The 12,229-nt window shown below is 43.8% G+C and overlaps 1 protein-coding gene across 4 annotated transcripts in view; it reads left to right on the plus strand.

The window, feature by feature from the left end:
* tiam2a (TIAM Rac1 associated GEF 2a) overlaps nt 1-11,658 on the plus strand; it is a 73,914-nt gene extending 62,256 nt beyond the window's left edge. For all 4 annotated transcript variants that reach the window (XM_058398185.1, XM_058398184.1, XM_058398188.1 and 1 more), the window contains 12 exons: nt 2,175-2,363; nt 3,726-3,794; nt 4,481-4,606; nt 5,233-5,341; nt 8,049-8,228; nt 8,313-8,431; nt 9,171-9,279; nt 9,539-9,597; nt 9,689-9,791; nt 10,616-10,697; nt 10,782-10,939; nt 11,054-11,658. In XM_058398185.1, coding sequence (XP_058254168.1) covers nt 2,175-2,363; nt 3,726-3,794; nt 4,481-4,606; nt 5,233-5,341; nt 8,049-8,228; nt 8,313-8,431; nt 9,171-9,279; nt 9,539-9,597; nt 9,689-9,791; nt 10,616-10,697; nt 10,782-10,939; nt 11,054-11,658 — 1,908 coding nt within the window. The remainder of the gene's footprint in view (nt 1-2,174; nt 2,364-3,725; nt 3,795-4,480; nt 4,607-5,232; nt 5,342-8,048; nt 8,229-8,312; nt 8,432-9,170; nt 9,280-9,538; nt 9,598-9,688; nt 9,792-10,615; nt 10,698-10,781; nt 10,940-11,053) is intronic.
* Nucleotides 11,659-12,229: the final 571 nt, after the last annotated feature.

The following is a 12,229-nucleotide window of genomic DNA, read 5'->3' on the forward strand; positions in this document are numbered from 1 at the left end:
TTGTGTCGATTTTTAAAAGTATAACTAAATTTGTTATAAAAAAAATAAATAAATAAAATACACTGAGTTGCCAAAAGTTTTGGGACGTCTGCCTTTCCATGCACATGAATGTAATATGGAGTTGTCCCGCCCTTTACAGCTAGAACAGCTTCAATTCTTCAGGGAAGGCTTTCCACAAGGTTGAGGACTGTGTTTATGTTAATGTTTCACCATTCCTCTAGTTTCTGAGGTCAGACACTGATGTTGGACGAGAAGGTCTGGCTCACAGTCTCCACTCTAATTCATCCCAAAGGTGTTCTATGGGGTTGAGGTCAGGACTCTGTACAGGTCTGTCAAGTTCCTCCACACCACTCACTCATCCATGTCTTTATGGACCTTGCTTTGGTCACTGGTGTGCAGTCATGTTGGAACAGGAAGGGGTCATCCCCAAACTGTTCCCACAAAGAGCATGAAATTGTCCAAAATGTCTTGGTATGAAGCTGAAGCATTAAGAGTTCCTTTCACTGGAACTAAGGGGCCGAGCCCAACCCCTGAAAAACAACACCTGAATTCAATGATTTGGCAGGGTGTCCCAATACTTTTGGTACTACAGTGTAATTAAAAATAAATTCTGCATGAGCAGGATTTATACAGAAACCCAGACGGATCATGATCTTGAGTGATGAAGCTGATGTTGAGGAAGCATCACACTTCACACATCCTGCTGACATTGCTGATATTCATCATGTGCATTGTGTCAAGGTTCATTTTTAATGAAAATAAAATAAAAATTAAAATCAGAGTTTAATCAGAGGTTTAACCTCAAATACACTTACACACAGCATCGTCGTGATGAAGCCTGCTCCTTCTGTGTACCAGCTCTTTTAGTGACAGGACAACATGTTCCTCTCGCATGTATAAAGTTTTAATTCAGTGTTACCTTTTAACTTTGTACTCATTTCATTCTCTTGTGCATCGTGAAAGGAGGAACTAAAATAGCCCTTCACTGCCCCTGAGCTTAAAGTCCATTTTATATCAGAGCTTTATGAATAATTTTTCTTCACAATCTTAAATATTGAAGCATTCTTCCTCCATTTTTGGACGTTTTGCTGAATTTATTTTCGCTCTTTAAAGCTTTCATTCGCTTATGGAGACTTAAATCAGATCTAAAATATAAGCAATAAAATACTGTGGTCAGAACAGGAAGTTATGACTCGTTGGTTGGTCATACGATTAAAAACGGCGTGAACAGATCTGGAGATCAGGAACAGACGTCTTTCAGACTGACTCATCTGTTCAGTGAAGGTTGTTTTATCATTAATGCAGTTATTCTTTTTCCCATCATGTATATTGACAAAGTCATTCCAGGAGTGTGTGTGTGTGTGTGTGTCTGTGTGTGTCTGTGCTGAACGGAGATCTTGGCAACATTCCCAGTGTTCTCAGTGCTACAGTTCCACTTAAACACCACAAGGCTCATGAACCAGAAGCAGATCGACACCATGATGTTTTAAAATCGGACAAAATGCTGGAAATTATGCGGGAAGATTTTTTTTCAGGTTGCTTTGCTCCATAAATTATAAATCAGAGTGCTCTGTCGATATCTGCGCCAGCATAAGTGGGTGCAGATATCCTAACATCTTAATCATCCACCTGATTGGCTCTTGCTCTTGGGGGTGCGGGGTTTATGTGGTCCAGTCGGCTGTATTGACCTTTATGCACTTGGTATTTCAAACCGTGTCCTGGCTCTGATTAGGAATCATCCACATTTGGGTTATTTATGAAAGTGGGAGGAGTTTCTCTGGAGGTGTTGGCGAGGAGATTAGTGATGAAGTATGAAACATAATGGAAATAATCGAGTCTGAGAAACAGCAAGTTTGTATTAGGGCCAAGCAAAAAGCTAAGCTTGGGTGCCAATACTTTTAATCCTACTGAAAAATGAGAGAATGTGAAGTGACGGAGCGAAGTGTGTTGTTAGACTGGTGTCACGGCAGAGGAAGAGGACGTGATGAATTCACGTGCATCGGTTTAAAAGAGACAACATTAAATTCAGATTAATTCACGGTCAAAGAAATCTCCTCAGAAACATTGCTCCGAACTTTATACACCTCTCCAGATCTCGCCAGTTTATTTATTTATTTATTTATTTATTTTAAATCTCATTTCTTTTTTTCTTCTTACTCCGCTGTGTGTTACAGAGCGTGGAGACGGTGTGCACCCTGTATCACTCCTTCCAGGACGCTTCTGGAGGACTGATGGAGGTCCAGAAGGAGATGGCGGGGCCGGACTCTGCCCTGCTCAGACCCTGTCCACGACACATGTCCGTCACCGAGAGACTGCGCAAAGTCGTGCAGGAGTTAGTGGACACGGAGAAATCCTACGTCAAGGTAAAACATCAGTCTGAGATAAATGAGCTCTGGGAAATAAATATGCTGAAGTAGAGAACATAAGAGCAGGGGATTATGGGTAAGCATGACACGTCAGGTTTCGGGTGAACTCTGATTGGTTGAGACAGAGAGGTGTGTCTGCTGTGACTCTCCACCTCACTCCATCATCAGAGTAATGACTAGAACCTGGACGTTTAATCTGTCCATTGAGACTGTTTCATTTTTCAGAACTCGCTCGATGTAACGTCTCTCACACACACACACACACACACGTGAATGACATGGAACAGGAATGACAAATATTATCGAACACAAAAGCATCATGTTGTGTATAGATTTGGTGTATTTTATTTTATAAGGTTTACAGATTTATAATCCGTCTTTATACACTATATTGGCAAAAGTATTGGGACACCCTTAGTTCCAGTGAAAGGAACTCTTAATGCTTCATACCAAGACATTTTGGACAATTTCATGCTCTTTGTTGGAACAGTTTGGGGATGACCCCTTCCTGTTCCAACATGACTGTACACCAGTGACCAAAGCAAGGTCCATAAAGACATGGATGAGTGAGTTTGGTGTGGAGGAACTTGACTGACCTCAACCCCACAGAATACCTTTGGAATGAATTAGAGTGGAGACTGTGAGCCAGACCTTCTCGTCCAACATCAGTGCCTGACCTCACTAACTAGAGGAATGGTGAAAAATTCCCATAAACACACTCCTAAACCTTGTGGAAAGCCTTCCCAGAAGAGTTGACGCTGTTATAGCTGTAAAGGGAGGGACAACTCCATTTTACATTCATGTGCATGGAAAGGCAGACGTCCCAAAACTTTTGGCAGCACAGTGTATGTAGAAATATATGTAGAATTCTTACACTGGAATGAGTATGAATAACATTTATAAACTTATTGTCAGTGTTAAAATTCAGACGCATATCGACCTGGTTTATAAAAACATAAATATTTAATTAAAGTCCATCATGTGAGTAATTTATTAAATTGTCTCCAGATTGTGTTGAAGCGATGTGTAAATGTTCTCGGAGTTTCCTCTCACTCGCTGCACCGCTGCAGACAGACGAGTGTGTTCCAGCGATTTCTCCGTGATGTGCAGCGTTGGCTCTGCTGCGCCACAATAAATCAGTCTAATGAGAATATTCCGGTTAATATAGCGACGGCCTGCCAATGCTTTAACACGCAGCATCGGCGTGGGCGAGACAGGATTCTCTTACAAATGTTTTTGCCCCCCCTGATCCATCCACCCCCCACCCCCGGCTTAAATGAATGATGTGGGATATGGAATTAAACGTCTTTGTCTGTTAAACACAAACTTGTATGCTGAATTATTATTTGTGTTTGTCAGGATCTGAGCTGTCTGTTTGAGATCTACCTGAAGCCCCTGCAGAAGGAGACGTTTCTCACACAGGACGAGGTAAAAACCAAACCTTACTCCTCTTCCAGCTGAAGCTAAAATAGGAATTTATTTTAATGAGTGATGTTAACTTTTCCACCCTCGAGCTTCTAAATGTCCGTGATCCCGGTCCGCTCCCAGCTGTTTGTGACTAATGCTAATGGCTAGCGTTTTAGCCTCGCTGAACCGGACTCGACTGCGACACGGCTCAGGATGTCTCTGGAGAGACGAGCGAGGAGCATTAAAGAGCCATTAGCGCGCCAGGACGTGCCCTTGCACAGAGAGAGCAGTTAAGTAGAGCCACTCAGGATAATGTGACCGAGTGATAAACATAAAGCACCGAATGTCAGGACGAGTTTAGGAGCCGGTGTGTGTTTACACTTTATCACTTAGACCACTGCGCTGGTTAATTCTGGATTCTGATTGGTCAGATGGTGTTGAAGTTCCCAGTAGAAGAAATCTCTGTAGAACCCTACATCAAAGCGTGTTTTGCTTCAAGTTCTCCAGCATCCTGACCAGGATCAAGCTCTTACTGAAGATGAATAAAGAACCCATGAGGAACTTGTCTTTTTTTTATTTATGTAACAAATCCCTCCCTTTTTCCCCTGTTTATTAATTGTTTAGTGTTTTCTTTCTTCTGTATAACATTTCGATTTCTTTCGAAAGCTGTCGGTGTGTAGAATAACAAAAACGGCGTCTTCCTCCAGATGGAGAGTTTGTTTGGGAGTCTGCCGGAAATGCTGGACTTCCAGAAGGTGTTTCTGCAAACCCTGGAGGAGAGAATCGCTTCAACTCCAGACTTCAGCACGCTGGAGACGCCTGTGCAGTTCAGGGTAAACCTCCACTTATCTCTTCTCCGTGTCTTGTTGGCATGTCATCTGTGGTACGGTCCGCACTTGTGGGCGTGGCCTGTTCAGGGCTGTTTTTAGTAACACAAGAAGCTAATACGTACAGTCTAACTAGTTACATTAAACAACGCAGTAAACTCTTCTTACTTCTGAGCTCTGAACTGTTTTTATAAACATTTATCACAAAGGTGACAGAAAAACATGAAACTGAATAAGGCGAGAAGTTTTTCTTTCAGTGTTACACAGTAAAGTGTATGAAGGTGTAGAGCTCAAGAAATATGAGAAGATGCCGAGGAATCTGGCCCGAGGAATTGTTCCAGCCAGTCAGAGGACCTTAACTGCAGATTTGTGGAAAAAATCTCAGTTGAAATGTTCAGTTAGAGCGCTGTCGTTCGTCAGAGTGATAATAAACGTGAAGATGAATGAATAGATTTTCTCTTCACGATTCAGCAGGACTGTAATATCCCCCTCTCTGATATTCACAAAGATCTTTTGTTTCGTTCACTTTTGCTTTTCACTTTTGTTCTGATTTTAATGTTCTGTCTGAACGTGATTATTAAGCCGTCATAGTTTATTCACTTTATTCACTCTCTCCTTTTGTTGGTGTTCAGAAGCTGCTGTTTTCTCTCGGAGGATCGTTTCTCTATTATGCCGATCACTTCAAACTCTACAGCGGCTTCTGCGCCAACCACATCAAGGTCCAGAAGGTTCTGGAAAGAGGTACATCCTGCACACGCTCACAAGCTCATTACGGTACCGCTACATCATTAGCAGCCAGAGTGTAAATTCTGGTATATTTATTGCTCACTTTATGATTTATCTAATCCTGGGATTTACAGGTGAAATCTGATGATGTTGCGTGATAAATGATCAGAAAGACGTTCTGCATTAGAATGTGTGATGTATGCATCCGGCTCTTCATCTGCAATGCAGTTACGCTGCAGCCTTAAAAGCTACAGATCCTTTAGAAAGTTTTTTTTTTTTCAGCTTCATAAATTTAACTAGCAGCCTGAAACAGGATTTTATGTCCCCCTCCTAGCAGGAGGTCTGATCTGATCTATAATAAGGATCTGATCATTAAAAGCAGACTGTACGTTAAAATGAAGCTGTAGATCGTGACTAAATATAACTGGATTAATGTGTGTAACATTGGCCTGGTTTTAGTCTCGGGCACACTGCCCAGTGTAAAACGAATGAAAGCGTGAGCAGGCCGGTGCGGGTCGAGCAGAAATCTGCACCCCGGCGTCTCTTTAATACGTCCCATTACAGGATCAGAGCAGCGGTTCTGTACGCAGAATGTGTGAGGAACAACCTGGATCTCTGACAGAACCACTGAGTGAAAAACAGCTCATGCTACTGAGGAAATGTGTATTTATAACACTGTATCTATAGCTGTGTAATTAATAACTGTAACAGTGTGTTTATAACACTATCTATAACCATAGCAGTATCTGTTAGTGTATCTATAGACACTGTCCTGAGTATGAGCTGTTATAAAAACGATCAATACCTTCTGACCAATCAGAATCCAGACGCTCTGGTGTTAATTAGCTCCCTCTGATTATAAGACCTGGCTGTTCAGAAAAAATGCTTATGTAATAACTTATATATACACTATATTGCCAAAAGTATTCGCTCACCCATCCAAATAATCAGAATCAGGTGTTCCAATCACTTCCATGGCCACAGGTGTATAAAATCAAGCACCTAGGCATGCAGACTGTTTTTACAAACATTTGTGAAAGAATGGGTCGCTCTCAGGAGCTCAGTGAATTCCAGCGTGGAACTGTGATAGGATGCCACCTGTGCAACAAATCCAGTCGTGAAATTTCCTCGCTCCTAAATATTCCACAGTCAACTGTCAGCTGTATTATAAGAACGTGGAAGTGTTTGGGAACAACAGCAACTCAGCCACGAAGTGGTAGGCCACGTAAACTGACGGAGCGGGGTCAGCGGATGCTGAGGCGCATAGTGCGAAGAGGTCGCCAACTTTCTGCAGAGTCAATCGCTACAGACCTCCAAACTTCATGTGGCCTTCAGATGAGCTCAAGAACAGTGTGCAGAGAGCTTCATGGAATGGGTTTCCATGGCCGAGCAGCTGCATCCAAGCCATACATCACCAAGTGCAATGCAAAGCGTCGGATGCAGTGGTGTAAAGCACGCCGCCACTGGACTCTAGAGCAGTGGAGACGCGTTCTCTGGAGTGACGAATCGCGCTTCTCCATCTGGCAATCTGATGGACGAGTCTGGGTTTGGCGGTTGCCAGGAGAACGGTACTTGTCTGACTGCATTGTGCCAAGTGTAAAGTTTGGTGGAGGGGGGATTATGGTGTGGGGTTGTTTTTCAGGAGCTGGGCTTGGCCCCTTAGTTCCAGTGAAAGGAACTCTGAATGCTTCAGCATACCAAGACATTTTGGACAATTCCATGCTCCCAACTTTGTGGGAACAGTTTGGAGCTGGCCCCTTCCTCTTCCAACATGACTGTGCACCAGTGACCAAAGCAAGGTCCATAAAGACATGGATGACAGAGTCTGGTGTGGAGGAACTTGACTGGCCTGCACAGAGTCCTGACCTCAACCTGATAGAACACTTTTGGGATGAATTAGAGCGGAGACTGAGAGCCAGGCCTTCTCGTCCAACATCAGTGTGTGACCTCACAAATGCGCTTCTGGAAGAATGGTCAAAAATTCCCATAAACACACTCCTAAACCTTGTGGACAGCCTTCCCAGAAGAGTTGAAGCTGTTATAGCTGCAAAGGGTGGACCGACGTCATATTGAACCCTATGGATTAGGAATGGGATGTCACTTAAGTTCATATGCAAGTCAAGGCAGGTGAGCGAATACTTTTGGCAATATAGTGTGTATAAAGCTGAATTGAATTAAACAACACCACGAGCCCGATGTGATTCATTCATTAATCAGTGTGAATTGCGCTGGTGTAATAGACCTGTGAGGTGGCCACACCCCAGCTTCTTAGTCTACATGTGTAGTGTATATACACAAACACTACTATCTCCTGAGCTGTGCTGAGTGTGTGTGTGTGTCAGCAGTGTTGGTAATTACAATTTCTCACACACTGCGTCTGTTGTGCGGGAGATGTGCTCGTGCAGCGATAAAGATTTTTTTTTTTTGCCTACGTGTTAATTGCCTGCCAATTACTCTCCTGCGTGCGAGAGCGGCCGTGGTGCGAGAGCTTTGTTAATTGCTCTCGCTATCTCCGATACTCGACGCAGAGAGACAACTCGACACAACATGGCTGCTCCACTCTCACCTCGTTCATCTGCAGTGAAGCACTTTTACTGCAGTGGTCGTAAAAATAAATAAATAAACGAATGAATGAATTTTTAAAAAAGGGTTGGGGGTGGAGGGGTGATGTGGTACACACGTGTAGCGTGATGTGATTATGTAAATTTCTTTGCGTGTTCAGCTAAAACGGATCGAGCCTTTAAGGAGTTCCTGGACGCCAAGAATCCCACCAAGCAGCACTCTTCTACACTCGAGTCCTATCTAATTAAACCAGTGCAGAGAGTGCTGAAGTATCCTCTACTCCTGCGTGAGCTGGTGTCTCTGACTGACACGGACAGTGAGGAGCACTATCACCTCACAGGTACACACACACACACACACAAAGTGCTCTTCTGGCCCACAATAGCAAAAGCGGTGTTCTTCACTGTAGTGTTTGTTGTTACAGAGGCCTTGAAGGCGATGGAGAAAGTGGCCAGCCATATAAACGAGATGCAGAAGATCTACGAGGACTACGGAGCTGTGTTTGATCAGCTGGTGGTGGAACAAAGTGGCTCAGAAAAAGAGGTAATTCACCATCTCCTGCTTTTGGCATTTCACATTTCATACAACTTTAAGAACGTTGTAACACAGTGTTGTACCTTACACTATAGCAGCTAGAAATGTCTGTTCCCTTATCAGCCTCTCATTTTCTCTCTCTCACAAAGTCCCTGTGTACAAACGCATTAATACACCAATCATGTATAACACTGAGCAGTGAGAGGTTAGTGGGGGGGATATATTAGGCAGCAAGTGAACATTTTGTCCTCAAAGTTGATGTTAGAAGCAGGAAAAATGGACAAGTGTAAGGATTTGAGTGAGTTTGATGAAGGACCAAATTGTGATGTCTAGATCACTGGATCAGAGCATCTCCAAAACTGCAGCTCTTGTGGGGTGTTCCCGGTCTGCAGTGGTCAGTATCTATCAAAAGTGGTCTAAGGAAGGAACAGTGGTGAACTGGAGACAGGGTCATGGACGGTCATGGATCATTGATGCACGTGGGGAGAGAAGGCTGGCCCGTGTGATCCGATCCAACAGACGAGCTACTGTTGCTCAAACTGCTGAAGAAGTTAATGCTGGTTCTGATAGAAAGGGGTCAGAATACACAGTGCAGGACGGGTCAGGGCTGTTTTTAGCAGCAAAAGAGGGACCAACACAATATTAGACAGGTGGTCATAATGTTATGCCTGATCAGTGCATATGAAGTTAACTAATTATACTTTTAAAGTGTTTTTGAGAAATTTTAATTTCTCTCTCTCTTTCTCAGGTCACAGAGATTTCCATGGGAGAGTTTCTCATGCATTCCTCCGTAATGTGGCTAAACCCGTTCCCGTCTCTGGGCCGCATGAAGAAGGAGCCGGAATTGACTGTATTTGGTGAGTAGCGTACACACACACACACACACACACACACGTTATATCATTAGGCTTTTAGCCATGAGAGATTTATTTTCCCTCTTAATTCCATAATTAAAAAAAGAAAAATGGCATTACTTTATACAATCTTTAAAGTAAGTTCAGAATCGAACACGTATCAAGTATTAATGTTTCTCTGTGGTATAAATCTTATAAACCCTCTGTGTTGTGCTGGTGTAAAAGTAATCAACACCACGGTCTGTGTCTTTTTCCTCACCAGTGTTTAAGAAAGCAGTTATCCTCGTCTACAGAGAGAGCAACAAGCTTAAGAAGAAAATGGTGAGTCTTTTCCCTCTCCTACTGCAATAACTACAGTGTGAAAATCAAACCAGGGAAATTAATCATTACTCCCCCTGTGTGTGTTTGACAGAACGTTCCACGCTCCGCCCACTCGCACGGCGAACAGGACTCCTTTAAGTTCCGCTGGCTCGTTCCTCGCTCCGCGCTGCAGGTCAGGCTGGGCAACACGGCAGGTACGACAGCCTCCACCCACACACACACACAGGGTATCACACTTTAGCACATTAGCAGCTCTTCCAGTAGCGCAGCAGCAACTCAGCAGGTTATATCAATGGCATCGTTTTAAACAGATGAGAAAACGTGTATTCGTTAATGCTTTGAAGTTTTCTGTAAGGAGTAATTTGTTCATATTCACTCCGCCCCTAACTCCAAGCTCATTTAAATAAAGTTATAAATGTTAAGCTTTCAGACATTTTCAGGACAGAGGAGTTTACACTTTGTATTTTTTTTTTTTTTAATAAAAACTTAACACAAGTGAGACTTGTTTCAGATGTCACACAACAACAACAACATGATGTAAGTGTAACAAACAGATAAAATGTAAGAAACTAAATAAAACATTAACAGTAAAACAAAACAATAAAAACAAGATTAACAGGGACTTTAGAGCTTGATTGATTTGTCCAACAGCTCAACATGAAGTGATTTATTCCGTATGTAATAATTACATTTCACTCATTAAGATAGAAAAATAATAATGACAGTCATGACGTTTATTTTCACATTCAGCTAAAAAAACAAAACAAAACAAAAACAGCTGAATGAGACACACATCGGAGCAGCATTTCCACAGCACAAGGAACCTTCACATAACATGCGTTAGTCCCTGTGCAGTGAGCAAACGAGGTGAACAGGAAGTCATTAGGGACTCTGCATTACTGTGTGTTCAGTGGATTTAAATACGACACACACAGTAATGTTGAGTAAAACTGACCGACTGGATCATATTTAAATGCTGATTCAGATTAAAACACTCATCTTTTTATTTGCACCACAGAAAGCAACTGCGTCTGGGAGCTGATCCACACCAAATCCGAGCTGGAGGGCCGGCCCGAGACGGTGTTCCAGCTGTGCAGCAGGTGAGCTATGGGATCATCTGACTCAAACAGAAGCTCGAAGTGATGTACTGAGACGCTAACTGTGTGTTAACATCTCCTTTACAGCACGCCTGAAAGCAAAGTGAACACGGTCAAGGTGATTCGCGCTGTTCTGCGGGAAAATGCACGCAAGGGGATACGAGGAACCGAGCAACCAGCTGAGAGAACCTGCAGAGAACATATTGCTCCTCTGAAGGGAAGTTTACCTTCATCAGCTAAACTCGGTCAGTCTCAACACACATGGTCATGTTTTACAGACCTGCCGTGTCCAAAGAGTGTGTTGACCTCTCTATAGTAGAAGAGAGAGACCCTCACTCGTGTGTGTGTGTGTGTTTCAGGTTCCTCTCGAGCTTCGTGGTTGTGCCAGAAGCCCATCAGCATTAACTCCCTTGCCAAAAGTGACACACCGAAGCCCACGCAATTCGACTCCGATTCAGCAAGCGAGAGCAGCGGAGACCGTCTCCAGGCCCCTTTGTCCGAGGCTCCGCCCCCTAACTCCAACCTCAGACGCGGCAGCATGAGGGAGTCGGACATTCTCAGTGACGACGACGGGTTCAGCGAGCGCTTGGCTCGCCGTGACTCCACCACCGGGTCGATGGAGACTCGGTTCCACGAGCTGCGCCTGAGCGACAAGGCCCGCGAGGAACCCGAAGGCCGTGAAGTGAACTCTCCCGAGATGCAGCCTCAGCTGAAACGGGCTCACTTCAGCGCCGTGAGGCGGCGGTCAGCAAGAAGCGAACCGAGACGCAGCCAGGCGGCGCTGCTGAGTCTGAGGCAGCACAGCCGCTCTCTGGATGGCCAGTCGGAGCCGGCGGCGGTCAGCGTCGACCTGAATACTCTCCTAGAGCGGGACTTTAGTGTCCACAGTCTCACCTCCGTCATCAACGAGGACTGTTTCTATGAAAATGTCAAGAAGAACAGCGCCACAGCTACGCCATCCTAGCCCTAAATCTGTACGCTGTTCAACAGCTGAAGAGGAATTTACTTTAACCTTCAGGTCCATGAGGTTATTTAAAGGTTCAGGTAGTGACCCCTCCCAAAGCCACGCCCCCACAATCATTTCTGTATAAACAAACAAACGAGTCACAGGTAAGGAGAGCTTACTCAACCTCACTGTTCTCTAGGGAGCTGCAGCGTGTTTTTGTTTTCCTGTTTACACAAACACGAGAAAACAAAATCACTAACTGCACCTTTAACCTCGCCGAACCTGCGCTTACCTTCAGGAACAACTCTCCAGATGTTGCATCGGCTTCTTTTGTGCCTTTTTTTTTTTTTAGCTGTGCTTTTTTGTACATGCTAGGGTCTTTATAATTTTTAAGCTTTTTATTATTTATTGAAAACCTTTTTCCCTTTTAAACAGGAAGCCACACCCATGGTTAAAACTTGATTAGTTTTTTATTCTTGAAGTAAAAACATTTGCACGAGGTGTGTGACGGAAACAGCTGGAGGTTCTGTGATCAGAGCGGTCCGATCGGGTCAGCGCGGCTTTTTTTTAACACCAAATATGTACAGTA

The sequence above is a fragment of the Hemibagrus wyckioides genome, linkage group LG09 (assembly GCF_019097595.1).
Source record: "Hemibagrus wyckioides isolate EC202008001 linkage group LG09, SWU_Hwy_1.0, whole genome shotgun sequence".
In the NCBI taxonomy this organism is placed as follows: Eukaryota; Metazoa; Chordata; class Actinopteri; order Siluriformes; family Bagridae; genus Hemibagrus; species Hemibagrus wyckioides.